General features: G+C 41.6%; 1 protein-coding gene across 2 annotated transcripts in view; it reads left to right on the top strand.

The window, feature by feature from the left end:
• The window catches only part of cacna2d2a (calcium channel, voltage-dependent, alpha 2/delta subunit 2a), a 278,517-nt gene that overhangs the window by 184,688 nt on the left and 70,987 nt on the right, over positions 1 to 22,842 (top strand). For both annotated transcript variants that reach the window (XM_084061443.1, XM_084061442.1), the window contains exons 7-8: positions 14,102 to 14,233; positions 15,397 to 15,454. In XM_084061443.1, coding sequence (XP_083917569.1) covers positions 14,102 to 14,233; positions 15,397 to 15,454 — 190 coding nt within the window. The remainder of the gene's footprint in view (positions 1 to 14,101; positions 14,234 to 15,396; positions 15,455 to 22,842) is intronic.

Raw genomic sequence — 22,842 nt, 5'->3', positions numbered from 1 at the left:
TGTGTTGTAAAAATGTTCCAAATTTTCCAAAAAATACTGTTCGAAAACAGATGAGTTTTGCTGTGGATCCCCTGGAACCCCCTCAAGGACCCCTGGGGGTCCCCGTACCACACTTTGAGAACCAATGTGTTAAGGGATATGAATATTCCCCGCAACATTAAAATAAGCAAGTAGGCATTTTATATTTCATTTTTTTCAGCCACAGAAACATTTCTTCTCCCCTGGGAGGTTTTTAGAGCAGACTTTATTTGAGCGAGTCTTTGTGAGACTCTTGAAGTTGCTGCTGCTGGTTCTACAGCTGAGGGATGAATGGCTTAAGGTCTCTTTAAAAGTCATCCACAGAGGGAGAGGGAGAGAGAGAGAGAGAGAGAGAGATGGGAATAAAAAGGGAGAGAGAGAGATTGAGAGAGGGGTGAGGAAAACAGGACAACTATGGAGATACACGTTTTCTGCCCGACAGTGACGCAGACAACTTGTATCTCCATAGTTTATCTTTTTATGTTTGTTCACAAATGCCCTATTTTATTCACTCTACTTTGTCACGCAAAAGTAGCGAAAATAGCCGACCTACAAGCTCACAACACAGCTTGATGCCTAAAATAGGGACGTCAGCTATGAATATTTAATAATGAAAACTATTAAGCCCAATGCAAACTACACCAGAAAACGACTTCTGTTCGGGTCGGCTGGGTGAAAACTGCAATATGACATCCCGAACTCTAGATGTGAGGACTCACATCTAGTTGCCAGACCCAGGGGTCAGCCCACAGGAGGCTTTGTCTGTCGGTCGGTCTGTCTTTTCCTCCCCAGCCATTCAGGAATGCTTCAGATTCCAACCAGGGGCAACAGAGCAGGTCTGGACTTCCTACCATTTGAACCAGCAGTGAATGGGGACACTAACAAACATTGAATTACTGTACCTTTAATTCAACTGTTTAACATGTGCCGTGTAACTGTACAGGATCTGTACTTGTTGTAATGGTGGTGCCTAGTTTGGTTCATTATTGGCCATTAGATCATATTAGATCATACTTATTTATTTATGGAATAGTTAAAAGAAAGACATGTCTAAATGTGGTCATTAACTACAGTACATTAGAGGGCAATAGAGGGCCCACAACACCTGAAGGTAATTTGTATAAATATCACCTACAGCCAACTGATTAATGAGATGGCAATCAATAGTATGACAGCAATTGATCATATTTACACAACCATAAACCCACAACACACTTGTAACATTCATGAGTTGAAAAATGTTTTAGCCACTCAAATTGCATTGGGAAGCTGCGTTGGGCAGGTCAGGTGAGCAAGTAAAATCAATGAGGGTCTAATCAACAAGGGACAGGTTGAATGTAATCAGACTGGAAGGTTTGCTGGTTTGGCCTATACACAAATCTACAACCAAATACCCCTATACACAAAATGCTACACACACACAAAATGCCTAAAATGATTTATACTTTTAACTAAATAAAGTAGGTGTGTTGCCTACTAGGAATTTGTTCCTTCTGGGTCTGGCAGAACCAGGATCCCTCGTCTTGTTATAAATGAATGAATGAATGAATAAATAGGTGCGGTGTATGACGTTGCTTGTTTTTGTCTAAATCATCAGTAATCTCAAATTACAGGTTATTGGTGATCTGTCTGTGCCAGATCCTATAGACTAAAATAAATAGGCTACACAATGGAGGGTCCCAGCTGATGACAGAATGGGTTGTACCTCTCTGTACCCTTCCCTCACTTCGCATGAATCCTGGTTGAAACATAACACTAGCTTCGCCATTTTGTGCCACGTTACCACGTAAGTGCACATACTTACTGCATCTGTTGGGGCGATTTCTCCCGCATGGAACACACACAGCCACAGAGAGAGAGAGAGACAGTACCATCACCAGTCCTTTGTCACTCTTTAAAGAAAGCAGAAGGATGCTTGATGGAGATGGCAGTGATAACGGTTATGACTCCTCAAAAGGGGTCCACGCTGCATAATAGTTTTTGTTCCATTACCCATAATGGATTTCTTATGAGGGACAGCCCAGTGTTCCTCTGCTGTGATGTATTACTGGGGCTACCTTTTTTTTCTAAAGCCTGAGTTATACTTAGTTGCGTGCGGGTGTCGCGCTACGGAAAATAGCTGATCTACAAGCCCACAACACGTCGCAACGCGACACGTTGTGGGCTTGTAAATCTGCTATTTTTCGTAGCGCGACACCGCCCCGCAACCGAGTATAAATCAGGCATAATAGGACTGTGTGTAAATATGTGTGTCCCTATAACACTGTATTAATATTGGGCATAAGGCGCGCATCGGTTCCGATGGCTGTTCATCACACCGGCCGGCGGTGTGTGTGAGTAATGTTTTGGTGCGTTGCGGGGGGATGCGAGGAGGTTGGGCGGAGACGGGGGAGGTGGAGGTTGAGGAACGATCCGGCGCAGGGATGCTCCATAAATCCCACTCATAATTGTTCTCCCTTACTTTGAAGTGTGCAGTCCGGCTTCCATAAAGAGGCCCACAACGAACAGCCAAGGCTGCATGCGCTCTAAACGTCCGGGGGAGCGGCCGCACTGATGGATGACCTTTTAAAGATAACTGTCCGCTGTCGGGCGGAAAACCTTTTATCTCCCCAAAACGGTTACTTTTCAGAGAATGGGGGGGAAAAAGGAACCCCTGTTCCGATCAATCCGGTGTAGTTATTATTTAGTCGTTGGTTCAATATTTAAAAACCCACAGACACCCGTTACGTTATACCTGTGGTTTGTGCTGATGTCATAACTAGGCTTATACCTTGCTACTCTCTTTCTTGTTCCGGGCAGGATTATAGGGTGTATACTGTATACGACTGTATACTCTAATATTTATTGACGGTGTCTTCTTGTTCTTCACCAGGCCGGATGCTTGAATAGGGTGTATTGTGTCTTTATACTTTTATTAATCATTTGTTTTAGGGTGTCTTATTGTGATGTTACTCTTCTCAATAAAGGTATCGATCTGTCAGACGCACTTAACCACTTTCACTTTCAAAACATTTAAAAAAAAGAAAAAAATGTCAGATTTGTTATTTTTGCTACCTTACTTTCAGTATGACAATGGCAAAGTAGGGAACAGAAAAAAAACATACATTGAAATATGGAGTTACAATGTTTCCACCCGACAGCAACCATATAGCAGTAATTCTCAAACTTCTTTGTGCCAAGGACCACCAAATTTATATATATTTGGCCGCAGACCTCCATCTGGGAAGGTTTTGTAACAGGGACCCCCAGAAGAGAAGATTTGTGTTAAAAAATATAAAATTATTCAACACTTTCAAGCATGTTCTAATGTTCAAAAAGAGCAGATAGCCAGCATATAAATGGATAAAGTGGTTAAAATGATTGTGACGCTATTATTAACTACTTTTGCCCCCTGCCCCACCCGCCACCAATGCGCTAGACGCCGCACTCAGGGGTTCCCGCCTTGCCTTGCCTGCCTGCCTGTGTGAGGCTGTGAGCATATTTACCCCCCCAGGGGGACATTTTTTATTTTTATCTATCTGTCCGGAGTAAGTCACGGACGGCGTATCCCAAACAGAATAAATCAAAGAGAATTAGTTGTGCCTGTGTTCCCTTATCTCGGAGGTTAGCCCGTATATTTTCTTATGCGTGAGATAACCCGGCGAGATGGCTGCGGTGTTTTGTGTGTGTGGGCCTTTTAGCCACGAGGCGCTGCTTGACAGTTAGAGGTGGTGGAGGAGTCGCAAATCTGCATAATTTTTTGACCGGTGTCACGGCCAGGCGTGCGTAAACACACCAAGCCTTACGCCTCAGTCGGTCGGTCTCTGTATACCCTTGGTTCAAAGACAACCATGCCGACGTAAACAAGAGCGTATAGATAATCGTTGTCGCCGTCGGGCGGATACCTTGTAGGCTACAATACAGTATGTCCAAAAACTGTTACTTTTCAGGAAATGGAAGAAAAAAATACTACTTCTTTGGTTAAATATCCATAAAGACAGAGATAGACAGCCCACTTTCACTTAAAAACAAAAGATCTAAAACAGCAGATCTACAAGCTCACAACTTACTGTAGATGTGAGCTTGTAGATCGGCTATTAACGGCATTAATTTAAGAAAAAACATAAAAAGTTTAAATATGGAGATAAAAGGTTTCTGCCCGACAGCAACGATTATGCAGTGCAGGCACGCACATACATGTACAGAGAGTGCATGTGTGTGTGAGTGTGTCTGTGTAAATACACATCGTGCATGCATGCATTCACCTTCAGTACGCATAAACACACATGAAAACTGAAATTGCACTTACAGTATGTGTTTGTGCACGCACGCACACACACACACACACACACACACACACACACACACACACACACACACACACACACACACACACACACACACACACACACACACACACACACACACACACTGTACACGTACACACACAAATAGGCCCATGAAAGGCATAATCGTTTTCATTGATCTACAAACACTCAATATTGTTTTCAGCAAGCAAACGCACACATTCAACAAACACAGCCAGCAGGTTGTGGCTGCTGTGTGTACACCGCAAAATCCTGAGTTACACAGTTAAATGAACACTCACAACCTCTACATAAAATCAGAATCAAGGGAAGGAAAAAAATCCATTATGTACATGAGGTTTAGAAATAATGTGCATGAGCATAGCAGCTGGTATATACCGTTCATGACACAGACATTAACCCATTAAGACCTGGAACTGTGTCATTTTTAGATTTGAGCTAAAAAGCTTTATTTTACACTTTGGCTATTCAAAAATAGCAGATATACAAGCTCATAGCGCGGCACCGAGTGCCGCGCTATGAGCTTGTAGATCTGCTATTTTTGAAAAATCATGAAAATGTGTTCAAATCTTTGAATATATATATTTTTAAAGCGAATATTTTTAACTAAAATGTTTGCTTCTGGGGGGTCCCTGGAACTAAATATTTTGATGGGGGTCCGCGGCCAAATATATATCATTTTGGGGGTCCTTGACATGAAAAAGTTTGAGCACAACTGATATAGAAACATATGTTTTTCAGAAATCCTGTTGGGATTTAGGAGACATGTAGAATCGGCTTCAGGTCTCAATGGGTTGCAAGAAGAGTATTAGTGCACTGTACATGAGATTACGGTGCAGAGTATCGGCAAGTGTTAAGTTCAACCACATAGTCCACAAAAGGTTGCTTTACTGGTATAATCCACAGGTAGGTCCATGAGGAAAGCAAAAGTCCAAGCCCAGCCTGATGACAGGCGGTGTTCATGCCTTGTTCAACAGTCTGATGGTAGCCGGGTGGAAGCTGTTCATAAACCCTGTGGTCTGGCCCTTGATACTACGGTCGGCCACCTTGCCCCGCCGCTGACGTTGCAGGGGTTTGAACAGTTTGTGGCTGGGGTGGTGCCTGTCCTTGATGATGAGCTGAGCTTTGACTATACGCACCTCTAAAAGATAAGGAACTTAAGGAAGTGATGTTCTTTACTGCATAGGCACACAGTTTGTCTTATTGTAAAAACAAGTCGTTGCTGTGAAGCAGAAATATGCCAAAGAAAAGTAGTGAAAATAGCACATGTGATGCGTTGTGAGCTTAAAAGTGAAAGTGGTTAAGTGTGTCAGTGGGTTTTCGAACCAATGCAGAAGTATTAACAGTCTTATATTAAAGTATTAAGGAATGCTAGGGTTCAAGTGGTTATGTAAAAAAAAAGTTCCTATCACTCAAAGATTTGGCAGCCCCCCTGTAGTAACTCTGAGGACCCAGACCCCCTGTTTCTTTAGCAGGAATCAGATGGATCTCTGACAGGACAGTAGCGTGCCCCTTATGAAACTGGAATACTGTAGATTTTTTGATAATCTCCACATGAGATTTAGAAAAATGTAGCCGTTGCTACCGTAGTACTAAATGACTTGGTGTCCAAAGGACAGCTGTGACCAGTTTCTCAACACACTGACACATCAAATCATATCAAATTAACTTGAATGAATTAAAGAGATTTGACACATTTTTCTTCTAGTAATGACCTATCTGGGGTTTTGTTCAATGTCAACAGCCTGTGACATCATTCATAGCTGTATTAAGGGTGATTTATACTCGTAATACGACGCCTTGTGAGCATATTGGTGGACATTAACAAAGTTTACTTGAGTGTACTTGATTACATTGTTCTAGTATCTGTACTTCGAGTATTTGTATTTTTGGATACTTATATCTTTCACTCTACTCATGCATTTCAAAGACAAATATTGTACTCTACTATTACTATTATATTACTATTGGACTACTACATCGAGGAAGGGAAAAAGAACATTAGGAATTAACCTCTTAAGCCCTATTTCAACTAAATAACAGATCTGCAACCTCACAACGCGTCACATCGTGACTTGTTGTGAGCCTGTAGATCAGCAATTTTTCTTTATTATTAAATGTTTTTGGAAGATTTCTGGAAAATCTTTCAAAACAATTTGGGGGGGATGTCACAATTTGTGTACAGCAATGCATTGATATGAAAAAGAAAAAATGGCTTGTCATTTGTACTTATGAATATTTAAAGGGATATTTGACTTTTAAAATTGGGTCATTTTGTCATCTACTCAGGCTCTTGTCAGCCGCCCAGACAGTTTTTAAGTTGCTTGATTCAGTATTTAGATATTTGATATTCATTTGATCAGACACGCCCCCTTCCTATACAAACCCATTGTAACTTCAAACTCTATTTAACCACTACCCTCCTAATACGTGGCGGGCCGTGTTTTTTCTATAATTTTTTTCATTTATTAAAAAAAAAAAATGATTGTATTTTATTTTCTTCATTTTCCAAAATAATTATTAAAAATAAATGAAAAAAGTAATTGAAAAAACACGGTCTCCTCACGTATTAGAAGGACAATATCAGTCTGTTTGAGTTTACGTTTGAAGTTAGGATGGGTTTGTATAGGAAGGGGGCGTGTCTGATAAAATGAATATCAAATATATAAATACTGAATCAAGCAACTTAAAAACTGTCCGTGGTGCTCCCATAAGCCTGAGTAGACGATAAAATGACCCAAATTAGTTTTGAAAGTGAAATATCCCTTTAAGTATTTTTAAAAGTATGTACTTTTGAATATTAAAGAATTTTCAAAAGCAAGTACTTCAGTAACTCAGTAACTAAAGTACACATTTTACAGAGCAATGTTCACTTGTAGTTGAGTAATATTATATGCAGTGTTGGGATAGTTACTAAAACATAGTAATATGTTACTTATTACATATTACTTGTTTAAAAAGTAATGTAGTTATTTTACTTATTACTCCCTGCCAAAAGTACCTAGTTACTTATTACTTTAGTTACTTTTTTTTTCTCGCCCCCAGTAATTTGCATCCTTTCTCCCCAAAAGTCTCACACACTAACCCTAACCAGTGTTGCCAGTTTAAGAGAGAGAAATAAGCAACCAGGTCTATGAAAACAAGCGACTAATAGACAGGCCACAGTGACCTGCTATATATATATATATATATATATATATGTGTGTGTGTGTGTGTGTGTGTGTGTGTGTGTGTGTGTGTGTGTGTGTGTGTGTGTGTGTGTGTGTGTGTGTGTGTGTGTGTGTGTATATATATATATATATATATATATACATGCCACAGTCAGTGACCTATATTATATATATATAGAAAATAGCCGACCTACAAGCTTACGGAGCATCTTCATCGGTTAACAAGTCGCTTATAATAAGCAGACATGGCAACACTGTTTGTTCCGGTTTAAGGGCGGCCCGCCCTTCCGCAGCTGATAATAATTCACACAGACAAGTGCACAACGTTTCCGTATCCGCTCTAGACCGGATCAGCAAGCAGCCTGCATAGCAACTCGATCCCAACCAGTATACCATTATATCAATGGACCAAAAACAACACAGGATCAAATAAACACACTCAAACCCAGAGTACCACCGAGGCTCGTGAAAAAAAGTAATAGGTTACTTTTTGAAAAAAAGTAAAGGTAATATTATTACTCAAAACGTGAAAGTAATTAGTTACGTTACTAGTTACTGGGAAAAGGTAATAATATTACTTTAAATGTATTGTAGGGAACATTAAGCCTAAATTTAAAATATATATATATATATATATTTTGCATTTTTTCCCCTCTATCAGCCACTATATAATGATGCTGGGGTGTTTTAATGCACTGAAACACAGTCCTCCTTCTGAAATCCGTATTTTCCCTAATGTTTATGTGTTCTATGTTTATGTCCGGTACGTAAATTAACGCACGCATGTGCGCGTCCGTGCGCGTCCGTGTCCGTATGAACGTTTTACTTTCGGTTTTAAAACGCTCTCAAACTTCGTTTTTGAGGCACCGAATTTACTTTTAAGATAGCGTGTGGATAGAATGTAGTTGTTTAACTTCATATATGTGGTCAATTTATCATGAAAGAGCCTATTTAAAAATAAAAATTCAGAGAACCAGCAGGGCAGGCATTTCCGCATATTGTATCCCAATAAAGCAACCTGTTTGGGGCACGGTTCCTTGAAATGTACCCTTGCTCTATGGAACTCCCTCCTACGTCACCCCCTGGTGGTCGGGGAAAAGAACTGCTGGAGTGGCGGTGTTTGTTTAGTTCTGAACTTCCCTACTATGCCTTTAAGTTACATATTACTTTAGTTACTTCCCAACACTGATTATATGTGACCAGGAGTATCTATTCTATACCAGGGGTCGGCAACGTCTTTGCCATGAAGTGCCATGTTTTTATATTCTTGATAGTTAGTTTGCCATATCATAAGTTTAATGATGACACCACATCAAAATAAAATATTTCTAACAGATCTTGATTGTCCATATGCATAACAACCTTTATTTTAATTTAAGGTTTTATATTTTCTTTCACATCAGGATGTAATGATCATTAGACTCAATAACCTCACCTATCTCCAGTCCCTCCCCCCAGTCAGAATTCAGAGTTTGAATGAATGTAGAATTATGTGCAGGATGTCAGAGTAAGAGTTCAGTTGAGTTTGAAACTTGTAAATATCACTTAAACAATCTAAGTTATCCCACGTATTGAGCCATAGCTTGTTCCTGTTTATTCTGAATGCCTGTTATCAGATAACTACATTCCATTTACCTCCATAAGGCTATGAGCTTCTACATGGAAAAAAGAACCCTTATCTTTTACCTTCAATCTTAATTAAATCATTTGGTTTAAAACCTGTCTTTTATCACCATACGTTTTGAAGAGAAATTCTATTGTCATGCTGTGCAAGAAGCCAATTGTTTCCACTCATATACGCACGCACGCACACGCACACGCACACGCACACATTTTTAATATTTATCTCCATCTGTAGGGATGCCTCCATCCATTTTTCAGTTGTGTTGCACTTATATTTATGAATTTTAATAAAAACATGTTGAGGCTTTCCCTTTGGCGACAAGAGCATTGTGGCTCTCATATGTTCATAGCCTCCACACAATGCCTACTGCTGTGTGTGTGTGTGTGTGTGTGTGTGTGTGTGTGTGTGTGTGTGTGTGTGTGTGTGTGTGTGTGTGTGTGTGTGTGTGTGTGTGTGTGTGTGTGTGTGTGTGTGTGTGTGTGTGTGTGACATTCCTTGCCAAGGTTTTAAAATACCAACCTCAGAAATGAGATTGAACAACTTGGGTACAGGTGCAAACTACTTGTGTTTATATTTGGAAGCCTTGGCAACGTCCACAGACAAGTTGTAAGGGGTTTGCAGATGGCAGGAATTCCAAAGCCAAAAGCTAAAGCATTAGCAAAATTCTGCTCGATATCTGTGATAATAGGCAGCCGCCACATATGGAGGAGACGCTGCTTCCTATATCCATAGACAGATCAGACATGTCAATGAGATTCTGAGCTTGTATGTGCATCTACCACTATTTGTGTTCAAGAATTTCTCTTGTAAAATGTGAACATAAATAAATATATTAAATGTGTGTGTGTGTGTGTGTGTGTGTGTGTGTGTGTGTGTGTGTGTGTGTGTGTGTGTGTGTGTGTGTGTGTGTGTGTGTGTGTGTGTGTGTGTGTGCGCACGAGTGAGTGAGTGTGAGCCCAAAAGAAGTTTTACTACTTTACATCGGCTATTTGCATCGCGACACGTTGAGAGGTTGTAGATTTGCAATTTTCAAAAAATATTGACATGAAATAATTTGGGAACCACACGTTTAAATAACATTAGGAAGCAAGCCCAAATAAGCAACTACACTTTAGAAATAAGCACCAAAAGACTTTACAGAAAAACAAGCCCAAAGTTGCTTATAATAAGCAGACATGGCAACACTGGCTGTGACGCCTGAATCTCTGCATAGGGATTAAATGGTGCTTGTTAAGTGATTTGAATCTGCTGTGTGGTGTGGAGGGAGATCTTGTATGGTAAGTAGGCAGACTAACGTGACCATTTCTGATTTCTGTCAGGTTATGTTCCCACATTATTGTTGACTGATTTGATCCCACAAATTAATTGAATGCTGGAAAACAGGAATTGATGCTCAGATTGACACCCCCCCCCCCCCTTTCCCCAGTAAGCTCCTTGGGAAACTTGTGGATAGGGCTCTAGGTCAACACAGGTGCTGAGGTTCAGGGTCATCAGGGAGGCTAATCAAGGTGGATCCTTGATTAGCAATCAACCATATATAAAGGACAGAGAAAGGCGCAGCTGTCTACCCTGGACTATATGCAGCCAGCAAGAAAATGTCCAGAAGAGCTTATATAATACACTGAATATAATTGGACGAATAAATTAGCAACCGCAGTTATAGAGAACATACATTCAATTCAGCAGAAGGTTTTGACCAACGTACGGGAAATGAAGGTATGCAATGGTGAGCTCTCTTCTCTAACCTGACGGCTCGTCAGGGGAGCAAGCGAGCAGTAATTGAAAATCGTGGGAAAATAAAGTGGATAATGATCATTTATTTGTGTGAAACTCAGACGGGAGGGGGGGGGGAGGGGAGGCTGGGGGGGTGGTTAGAAAAGCTCGGACTCGGCGGTTCAGTGGCTTATCGTGCTGCGGGGTTGGTCTCTGTAATTAAATCAGAGAGAGAGAGAGAGAGAGAGTGGAAGTTCTTCTAGGGCTCAGCGCCGCGTCCTGTTTCCTCTTTAATCAGGTGGCTATTAAACACTCTTGATTGCATTCCCCCCCATCTACTGACTCCAGCTTAGCTATTAAACATAGTCTGAAGAGCATTGTGTGTGTGTGTGTGTGTGTGTGTGTGTGTGTGTGTGTGTGTGTGTGTGTGTGTGTGTGTGTGTGTGTGTGTGTGTGTGTGTGTGTCGTCGCACGTCAGTGTCGTGGGTCGAAAATAGGCGAGCCCACAACGCGTCGTTGTATGTCTGCTATTTCCCCCCAACACCGCTGAAGTGCCCTTGAGCAAGGCACTGAACCCATGTGCTCAGTGGCCAACAGTATAAGACTGTGGTTGTACTGGTCAGCTCCCAGATTTTAATGTGTGTGTGTCTATGTGAATGGCGGTGCTAATAGCTACCTTTCTGGATGAATAAAGAAAAAAGAAAAAGAGGAAGAATAAAAAAAGACAGTGGTCAACAGTATAGAGGATATGCGCATGCTTAAAGTGAATGGCACATCGAGTGGCAAAGAAACATGCAAAATTAGTTTAACATTGTTTAATGTTGTTTAATGCAATCAGATATGACTTTTCTGTTTGGATGCATGGGCTGTCAAGGCCAGAAAGTATTTTTTTGACACTCAGTAGGCATTCCTGCATAACTTCCGGGTTTGATGATGATGTCACACGCATATCCTCTATTGTCAGTGCTTGCACACTGATGCACCTAAATTTAACATTATTGATTGTATCAACTGCAGCTGTGTTGCTCTGTCGCATGGCTGTGTCGTGGGACGAGCAGATCCATAAGATTCGTTTTACTTTTGTGGGGGGGGAATGTTCTAAATTTCAATGCATCAATGCATTGGTATTAAAAATAAATCGTACTTCGTAATGTGTACTTTTGAAAACAAGCTACAGCAGCATCAGCCTAGGTGGGTTTTCATGGCCCTTTAAGTGGTTAAGTGATGGTCGAAGCAGACAGAGAGACAGAGGCAGACACTGTGATAGAATGTGGAGGTGTGAATAACATTCAGCATCATGATGAATTCTTCTCTGTGGGATCATAAATCCATTTCACCACAGTACCACTGACCCGTGACTTATGGCTGTGACCTTAAGTTTTAACACACACGCTGATGCATACACCAACAACTCTCTCTGTCTCTCTGTTTCTCTGTCTCTCTGTCTGTCTGTCTGTCTCTCTCTCTCTCTCTCTCTCTCTCTCTCTCTCTCTCTCTCTCTCTCTCTCTCTCTCTCTCTCTCTGTAGCTAGTAGTCTCTCTCCCTGTCTTCTTTCTGTCTCATTATTTCTCCTTTTCTTTCTTTTCTTGCTCACACACACACACACACACACACACACACACACATGTCAAGGTCACCCCAAATTGTATTTGGCCGCGGACTCAAATCTGAAAATATTTGGTTCCTGCATACAAGATTTGTGTTTCAAAAATATTCAACATGTTTCACATTTTCTCATTATTATCATTATTTCTAAATAGCAGATCAACAAGCTCACAATGTGTGGCATTGCGAGGCGTTGTGAGCTTGTCGATCGCTATTTTCAAACAGCCTATGTACAGTATACAAGGTTAAAGTGGTTCAACTGATTTTGTTGCTATATTAACTCATTTTGCTGAGGACCCCCTGGAGCCCCCATCAAGGACCCCTGGGGGCCATTTTGAGAACCATTGCTTAACCCTATCCGTAATAAACATTTCGGGTTTTTTACCTTCTGCTTCTACACAAGCTGTGGGGCATAAAAGAGCGACTAAATATGTTAGAAGCCCGAGTCCACACAACCCAAGCCGATGCTGCCTGCTGCATTGCATGCTGGGAGTGACACATGACCTCCTTCAAGGTCACCTGAGGTGCCGTCATCTCGTTGACGCTGTCCACAGAGATGATCCAGATTAAAGTTAACCGCCTCTGGCCTGACCTGCCTGCATACATTCTTATCGCCACTGTCGGGCTCAGAAACCTTGTATCTCCATATTTCAACTTTTATGATTTTTTTTAATGCCCTACATCAGGAGTTGAAACATACTCAGTACGAGTATGTTTTGTACATACAGTACAAGGTTTCTGTACAGTGACGTACTCAGCTTGATGCCGTGGCATAAACAAGGTTATTCAACCAGGACAGACACTTCCCTGAGAAGTATCATGTCCTGCATGTCCTTTCAACTATTTCAACCATTAAGCTATCGGATACGTATTTGATTAATCAAATAATTAGGGGTGTGCCGATACACTAATTTCACGAAACGATACGATACGATATTTGGCTCACAACTTCGATACGATTTCGATACGATACGATACGCACTTTTTTTATTATGAAAATAAATGGGGGAGAAAAAAAGGAAATGCAAACAAATAATTCTGTTTTTGCATTATTCAGACATGCAAACTTGTAGCTTTTCAGCCGTTTTGAATCCAAATAGGGCAATAGTGTGACACCTGACCCGAAAAAAAACAACATGTTGTCACCCTTTTCACCTCGGGGCTGTTTGCATGCCTGATTATTTTGATTGGTGTAAAAAACGATATTTTTTTTTCCAAAACGATACATATCGTCGCGAAAACGTAACGCGATATATCGCGGGACGATATATCGGCACACCCCTACAAATAATATGTTTTATATCCTACAAATATGACTTGATGAAATTCTAATAAATTATTTAGACTCTGTTTTATACAAAATAATAACAAAATAACTAAAGCGTGTGCATGTGTGCATGTGCGTGCGTGTAACATTCCTTGACCACAAATGTTATGAATTTTACGATCATTTAGATAGCATTTTATTTAGACAGATGCTATAGGTTTAGGGTTTACCTGGTGTCCTAGTTCCTCGAGACACTACACTGCTCTCTCTGCATTGTATATTACAGAATGTGATTATTTACCTTGTTTATTGTAAGTCGCTCTGGATAAGTAGAATAGTAAATTGTAACTGTTGTGTGTGTGTGTTTGTGTGTGTGTGTGTGTGTGTGTGTGTGTAGCTCCGGTCATCCTGAACGAGCTGAACTGGACACAGGCCCTGGAGAGAGTCTTCATCAACAACCAGCAGGAGGACAGTTCTCTGCGCTGGCAGGTCTTTGGCAGCGCCACCGGAGTCACCCGATACTACCCAGGTAACACCGACCGCAGCCTGGTGGCACACAGTCAACCACCACTATGAATAAACTCATAAGGCAGTTAAAAGCCAAAGTGCAGTGACTACACAAATAATTAAAGAGGGCTTTAAAGTGTTTCAATTGGCCAGCCAAAAGGGTTATCGATATATAAGAAATATTACACTAATTGTAATTGCCCTTCCTTATTGGCTTCATATCCAGCGGAGCTTCCTTGCTGCCTGGTTTATCCACCAAAATCATGAAGGTCAGTTTGACCTTTGAGACAAATAAATAAGTCAGTTTGTCCAAAAACGTGTGTTACTGCAGTGCACTTTGGCTTTTGTAGGGAAGAGTAGTTCTCAAACATTCATTTCTTTCAAGGAACCCTAAAATGTATTTGGCTGCATATAGACCCCCATCAGATTTTTTTTTGCCAGTGACTCACTCCCCCATGCAAGATTTGTGTTGTTAAAATCTTTCCAAAAATAGAGTTTGCATGTTCTCCCCGTGTCTCCTAGGGTAGTTAATACCCTCACAAAAACATGTAGTAATCCTGGTGGCTATAGAGCGTGCCAAAAATCCTGAAGGGGGCGTCAACAAGTGTCTTTTGGTAGCGCCACGCCCCCCCGCGGTGACGACACGTTGGCACGCTCTATACCGCCTCCCCCATGACAGCCGGGCGCCTGATGGAGGAGAAGGGAACTGGTTGGAATAACGTGTTCCTTCCACACGCTACGGCCTACCGGGGAAACTCTCCCCTGTCAGGTGACAAGAAGGTCAGTTAGTTAGCTCTCATGCATTGAAGGAGGCATGAGCTCGGCCCTGGGCTCCCTAGGCTGGTGGGGGGAGTGTAGCGCCCAGGATCACTTAGAAAATTGAAGCTATATTACCGTAACTAATTTTGCTGGTCGACCCCCTGGAACCCCCCTCAAGGGCCCCTGTGGGGTCCCCGGACCCCACTTTGCAAACCGTTGTCATAAGTCACCTCTCGATAAGGTCTAAATTGACCCTAGGGCTCTTTTCCGGCTCCGGAACATTGGCAATCTCTTATCTGATTGCTTTACTGGTATAGCTCAATAGACTCAATAGATAGAATGGAAATATGATTACTTTGATCTAATCTGATGTGAAATGTACCACGGTACGGTTTTATCACCTATATATTATTTCCTTTTCACCAGCCACTCCATGGAAAGCCCCCAACAAGATAGACCTCTATGATGTCCGCAGAAGACCATGGTGAGTGTCAGCCACTGTTAAATTGCTATAATAGTGTGATAGTAATCGTTGCTATGGAGTGTTTGTTCAGTAACATGGGTCTCCCTGTCTCTCCAGCTCTTTAGTAAACAGGAAATGCATTTTCAGGTTGGGATACCAATTAGATCAAATCAGGAGACAGAACTCATACAGGATAAAGAATAAACAAGTGAAAAGTGATGTGATGACACAAAGGAATGTAGCCTGGAGTCCAGATGGAGGCGCTCGTTCAGCATTTGTTTGTTTGTTTTTTCCACTTAACTCATTCACACCCTCTGACGTAATTGACGTAATTAACCAATACTGCCACTGACGTCAAAAATCTACAAGCTCACAACGCCTCGCAAGGCGCAGGCGTTGTGAGCTTGTAGATCAGCTATTTTCAAAATGTCTGCCTCTGTCTTATATTATTTGACAATTTGGCCAATGTTTGACAATTTTTTATAGTATAGTTTGTTGATTACTTTGTTTGGGCTGTTTGCTGGATTATTTTTTTAACAGTGCGTGTGTGTCACGCACACACACACACACACACACACACACACACACACACACACACACACACACACACACACAGGACTGACTGTTGTGAGCTATTATAGATTATTATAGATTATAAGATCGGCTATTTTCAGCATGCAGCTAAGTGAAACTCATTTCGATGCCATCACGGTCCGTCAAAAGTAAATTTTAGTCGAGTAAATCAACTGTAGATTTTAGTCGACTAAAATCTTATGATATTTAGTCAACTTAAACTAGACAAAATGTAAAACATTTCAGGTGACTAAAATATGACTAATACGAAACAGAATTTTATTCAAAAGACTATGACTAAAACTAAATCAAAATTTGTTGTCAAAATCTCAACACTGACTGGTACAGTATGTTTTCAATGTCCGTGCTGACACACAGTAAACCCTGACCTCCACTAATAACCAATTAATCCCTGTATATACTTTGTTTACCGGGGTCCCCCAGGGCTCTATTGGGTCCGCTAACTAATTCCTCTAACCCAAATCTCTTCAGCGAAAATAGACGATCTACTGTATACAAGCTATAGCTAGAGCTGGTGGATCTACTCATTCCACCACTGAAGAAGGCTTTCCAACAGAATGTGGACGATAGGGTTCATGTGGTCATGGTGGAGCTGGATGCCTTCGGTCTATAACAGACACAACTATAGAACAAACACAGCTACTATCTGCTTCAATCCATGCTCTCATCATAAATGCCCTGTCAGGAATGTCATCCTTTGTCTTCATTATTCTCCTCACACACAGCTCTCCCATTCATTCTGAACCCCACCATGCTTCCTGTTTTTCTGCATCTCGGGTCGATCCGCTAGTCTCTCCCAATTTACCCCCCCATGCCCCCCCTCCCCCGTTGCCCCAGACTGCATCCTCAAATTCTCGGCTGCCCCACCACGAGAGAGAAAAGATTCTCTTGTCTTCCCAAAGTGGAAAATAGTTTGAGATGGAATGTCAAGACGATGGTGATGGCACCGGACAGAACCCCTCAACACACACACGCGCGCGCACCCTAAAAGTACTCAGTACTTTTCAGCCTTCCTAGAAATTGACTCGAGTAAAAGTAAAATATTTGTCTTGGAAATGTACTCGAGTAAGAGTAATAAGTATCAAAGAAATATAATACTCATGTAAAGTACAGATCCTCAGAATATGTACTTAAGTACAGTACTCGAGTAAATTTACTCAGTTACTGTCCACCTCTGACTATGATTACACAATATAGAGCTTTAACCTTTTAAAAAAAACTTTTTTGATTTAACCAAAAATAGGCCTATCACTTACCTTACCTTTAAATCCAGTTTTTATTTTCACCTGGTGTTTTCATCAGGATGGGCGACACATATTTGATTTTATCTCAAAACAAGTATTACTATATTAACTGTTTGTACTATTTGTACTGGACATAAACCGAGACGTCTGCTCTCTCTTTTTAAGCCTGTAGTCACAAAGCATTATAATTTGCCCTTGAAGGCACTGACATTTCCTCATGCATAGCCACAGGTATCGCAGTAGTGTCTTATCAGTGTCACAGTGGAACAGAATAGTGAGTTTATATGTTCTAATATTCTTTACCTTTGGTTCTCAACCTTTTTTCATTTCAACTTTAACTACAACCTTAGAGTTACAGACCAGAGACCTGTAAAGGGTCAGTTTGTTTCCAAACTATGTATCATTTAGCTGACCCACCAGAACACCCTCAAGGACTCCTTTGGGTGCTCAGAGCCCCACGTTGAGAACCACTGGTCCAACGAAAACATCTGGTTTGTTAAAAAATGTGCATGGCTTAAATCTGAATGCTTTCAATCTGTGTGAGTGCCTTTACTTTGACTGTACCTCAAGGATCAAGGATATTGCTATTAGTATTAATTGGTTGTCTTATCATCCAAAGAAAAAGCTTTCCAAGTATCTAATCTAACCTCTGAGTAAGAACGATAGTGATGAATTGAGTCTTACTACGACTCACACTTCTCTGCATCAAACAGCCATCCTATAATATTGCTTACTGTGTGCTTTGTTGTAATATTTCTGCAGTAATGCACCATACAATTTCTATCATCAAGTAAAATTAAGAACTGAACTTACTTTAGAATAAGGATTTGACTTGACTTATTTTAATCACATGGCAACTATGTGCATTAAGGTTTAGAAGGATCCAGATACAATACCAGTTCTGAAGACCAGCCAAGTATTAGGATTCCTTTGCAGTATTTTGCCTCTGCCCCCCCCCTCCTGCTCCCGTTTGCCTGTGAGAACAATACAGGATATTGTTTCTGGGATTTGAGATCAAAACATTTGCCTGACTCTTATTTATCTCTGTAAGTAACCCTATAGAATGCATTGTCGACTAAATCGATTAGTCTGAATTACCACTTAAACCCTCTAGTCTTAATGAAAGGGAGCTGAGTTGCAACTATTGTCGGTCCGCTTCCTTTTGTCTACACCAAATCTCTTTGTCATGAAATGCAGACGTATTGTGAGCTTGTAGATGTGCAAATTTTGGCTAATGCCGCCCCCCCTCCCCCAGAATATGGATGCTGGGGTTCAAGTGCTTAACCACTTAACCCTGTATTATCCTTTGTTGTACAATGGTGGCATACACAAATAGCAAAAGTAAAGGATCTACAAGCTATTTTAACTATATTAAAAAAAATAAGTAATCGTACTCGAAGCAAAAGTTTGAAAATATATTGATTTGCAGTCATATCTCCCAGTCCTAGTTTAATGTGTGTGTAGAATGTGTTCCCACCTTGTGACCATGGCTCTCTGTGTGAGCGCTGCCAGGGCAAAGCCAGTGTGAAGCTTTGGACAGAACTAGGCTGTGTCGGGCCAGACATCCCCCCACACCCCTCCCTCTCTTACTCTGTCCTCTTTCCCATATTCACTCTACCTGCCAGTGTCACATCGGCTTTGTAAAAGGCCTCTCTGCCTGTTGCCTGGTTACACATTGGAGTGCACTGGACATAATCATGACAGCCATGTTGATTAGAGCTGACCCGCTTTCGCCGTCTATCTCTGTCCAAGTCTCAGGCTGAGTGGCTGTTTCAGGTCAGGCCAATGGCTGTCGGATTAAAAGCCAAACAACAGGCCAGACGAAATGACCAGATGTTTTGTCGTGTGCGAGCGAAGCCCTGCCTTCGGTTGTATTCAGAATACACGTGAAGAGGCGGCGTTTTAGCTGCGGAGTGCGACCGACACGCGTTGAGTACACACACGCTTACTAAATGAATACACACATACATTCCTGGAAGAAAGATAAGTGGTGGACAAAGTACTCGACCCCAGTACTTCAGTCAAAGTAGATACTCCTGGTGAAATTGCTCAGTCAAATTTGTACTTGAGTTAAAGTACTGAAGTACTTGCTTTTATAAATACTTCAAAAGTATAAATTACAACGTATATTTTGTTTTGAATATCCATGCATTGCTGTATTCAAATTTTGATATTCTCCCTCAAAAAATCTAAGATACTCCTGAAATCATCGATAATAGTGAAAATAGCAAACCTACCTTGTAGATCAGCTATTCTCACAATATTTGAAAACAGGCTTAAGTTCATAATGTACTTTTTCCCTTCCTAGAAATGTAGCGGAGTCAAAAGTTCAATTTGTCTTTGAAATGTAAAGGCAGGTATCCAAAAATGCGAATACTCTGAATAACTCAAATTTACTTCAGTTTGTTTACTTCGTTACTGTCCGCCACTGCATGAAGACAATCTTTCACAACGTTAAAGCAGGCCTGTGTGGAGTCAAAGTGTGCTCCGTTCAGCATAGGGGTTGCCACCGAGTTAAAGGTGTGTGAAAAGCCGGTAGTGTGCTGAGCACCTCAGTGCCTCCCTGAGCATCAGACTAACGAGGTGTTCCCTGACAATTTAATTAAGTCAACACCGGAGGTAAACGTCTCCCCGGTGCAGCACTGTCAGAGGAGACTACACATTCAACCTGGAAAATGTTGTCTGCCCCCCTCATTGCTCCAATGAAATCCCCACCTCTTAAAACCAGGTTTCTGTCTGGGGTTTTTCTTGGTGCTGTCCGTCACACCTGTTACCAAGTCTGTTAAGCCAGACTACTATTCCACAGTCTCTGAATCATTGCTGTCGGGCATACACCTCTTCATATTTTAACTTTTTAATTTTTTTCGTAAATTAATGGCTTACTTCGGCATACTACAGTATCACACAAATGTAGGTCCGGACCGGCAGGACCAGTGTTGTCCAATGTAAAACTCGAGTCACTTCCTGACTTGCCTACGTAATAAATATAAATACGAGTCAAATAGGACCCTGCCCAGACTGAGTAGCGAAGTGAGAAAAAGACGAACGTAGCAAATCAGTCTGGATTCAAGGCTAGGGCATCCGCTTCATACTCCTTTTCAGCGCTTACGTTGCACAGACTGTTTAGTTCGCAAGCATTTGAACATTGTGTGAGCCCACAGTGACTACCTGTTACCTATCCTCATGGCACAGCTGCTGCTGTCCTCACTTCAGACCATGATTTCCATCGAGCTTCTTTTCTTTCCTTCTCAACTGCACGCCTCCAGGTTGTCTTTCTTCTTCCCTTTCTTCTTTGTTCCTCTGACGCCCAAGTCATTGCTCTCTTGCAGTCATTGTTTTTGTCTTGCCTTAGTATAATGTCCAATCATCTTCCATTTACAGTACACAGCTTCACTCGGCTGCGTCATCACAGCTCTTTCTGGCAGCTCTTCATTGCTGACGTGATCTTGCCAATATAATGTATCCGGAGAATTCTTTGTCTGCATCTATTATGGAACACCCTTGTTCATTTTCCATGTTTTACATCCATATAGCAATACTGGCACCACTAGCATCTTATGCAGTCTGTCAGTCACACGCCAGGGTTTAATTCCCTCACTCAACTTTCTGACTGGGAGGACTCTTCCATGGAGACGGAAAGGAACAGGCAATAATAGAGAGAGATGATGGGCTGGATGGATGCTGAGAGGCAGGAGGAGAGTGCGAAGTGTTGACAGGGTTAGACAGAAGGGGAGGCGGGCTGTGTTGTAATGCTGTGGAGCACCATGTCACCATCCTGATCATCCGTGTTAGTCGTTGTCATCTCTGCCGTTTGTTGTCTTCCTGTTGTGGGCCCGGACTCTGTCCCCCCTCTCAAAATGTCCTGTGACCTGTTGCTTAGCAGTGGTGGAAAGTAACTAAGTACATTTACTCCAGTATTCTACTTAAGCACAGTTTTGAGGTACTTTTACTTTACATTTTCCAATACTTTATGCATCAACTCCAGTACATCTCAGTGGTAAAATGTTACTTTTACTCAACTGCAATGATTTTATTTTGTTACTAGTTAATTTGTAGATTACAAAACTTACATTAACCAATTAAGCCCTATTTTATAGTTTGTCTATTCGAAAATTGCCGATCTACAAGCTCAGCTTGTAGATCTCCTATTTTCAAAGAAGCTTGACACATTTGGACACATTTAAGTGTTCAGCTTGTAGATCTGCTATTCTCAAAGACCGTTGACACATTTTAACTTTTGTATTGTAAGTATGTTCCGATGCCAATACTTTTGTACTTTCACACAAGTAAAATTATGAATACAGCTCTTTTACTTGTAAAAACATGTATTTCTACATTGTTTACTCAAGTAAAACACCTTAGAGTACTTTTTCCACCACTGCCTGTTGCCTGGCAACGGGTGCCCAGCCGTGTTGAGTGGTGGCGCGGTGGCAGAGGGGGGGGGGCATGATGTGTCAGGTCAAGCTTGTGTGATTACAGTCTAACATGCTGTCTGCTCGGCTCACACTCTCTGGAGAGGTCAGAGCGTCTCAAACACTACAAAACAGGCCAGCCTTTCCCAACCTGTGGGTCCCAGCCCAATGGCAGGGGCCACTTTTACCCGTCTGTAAGACCACAAATGCAGCTTTTACTATTAAATGCAAATTCCCCCTTTCCATGCCGTAACTGAAGGCGGCATTCAAGACAATTGCCTTTTCTCAAACTCCCCTGAACTTGAATGCAACATTTTATGTTGAAAGAATGACCCACTCTGTGTAGAAATCCATGCTGTACGCCACATCTCCAGTACAAGCTTCCAAGCCAGAACACACAGTCGATTGATTGATCATAAGAATATGATGTACATGCTCTGAAAATGCACGCAGCCCACCCATCTGACCACTTCACATGGCAGCCTTTCGGCAGCCGTTTTCACAGATTTTTAAGTTGGCCCTCATCCAGAAAAGGTTGGGAACCTCTGGGTTATGCAAGATAATTGTGTGCGTGCGTGTGTACGAGCGTCACTCCGTCCGTCCGTTCGTCCGTCCGTCCGTCCATGCGAGTGTGCAGGTGAGAGCATTTGTATGTGGACCTGGGATGAAATACAAACAATGACAGCAGTAACACGAGTCACCTCTAATCCCTATGGTAAACATGGACTCATACTATTGTGCACACATATACCCGGCAGGCAGCGTAGACATGTATGCACTTACACGTGGAGTTCAAACATAGACACATTAATGTCCTGCACATCCGCCCACACCTACTCATATCAGCGTTCTTCCCTCTTTCTCACAACCTCCATAGATAAGTCCCTCCTATCGCACGGGGCGCTTGGCCATGCATACTGTACCAACGCCCCCACACACACACACACACCACCCAGAGTGCACTGATGCAATCTGAGGAGCATGCTTCACTCGCTCCGGTGTTATGGAGCACAAAGCACACTGTCGAGCAGAAACCTTGTATCTCCATTTTTCAACGTTTTACCTTTTTTTGTGAATTAACGACCTAGTTTGTCATACTACAGTGTCACACAAAAGTGGCAAAAAGAGATAAAGATAGGCTATTTTTGCTATTTTTGAA

Source organism: Gymnoscopelus microlampas, assembly GCF_963454915.1.
Source record: "Gymnoscopelus microlampas genome assembly, chromosome: 7".
Lineage (NCBI taxonomy): Eukaryota > Metazoa > Chordata > Actinopteri > Myctophiformes > Myctophidae > Gymnoscopelus > Gymnoscopelus microlampas.
This window is presented reverse-complemented; position numbering and strand designations above follow the sequence as displayed.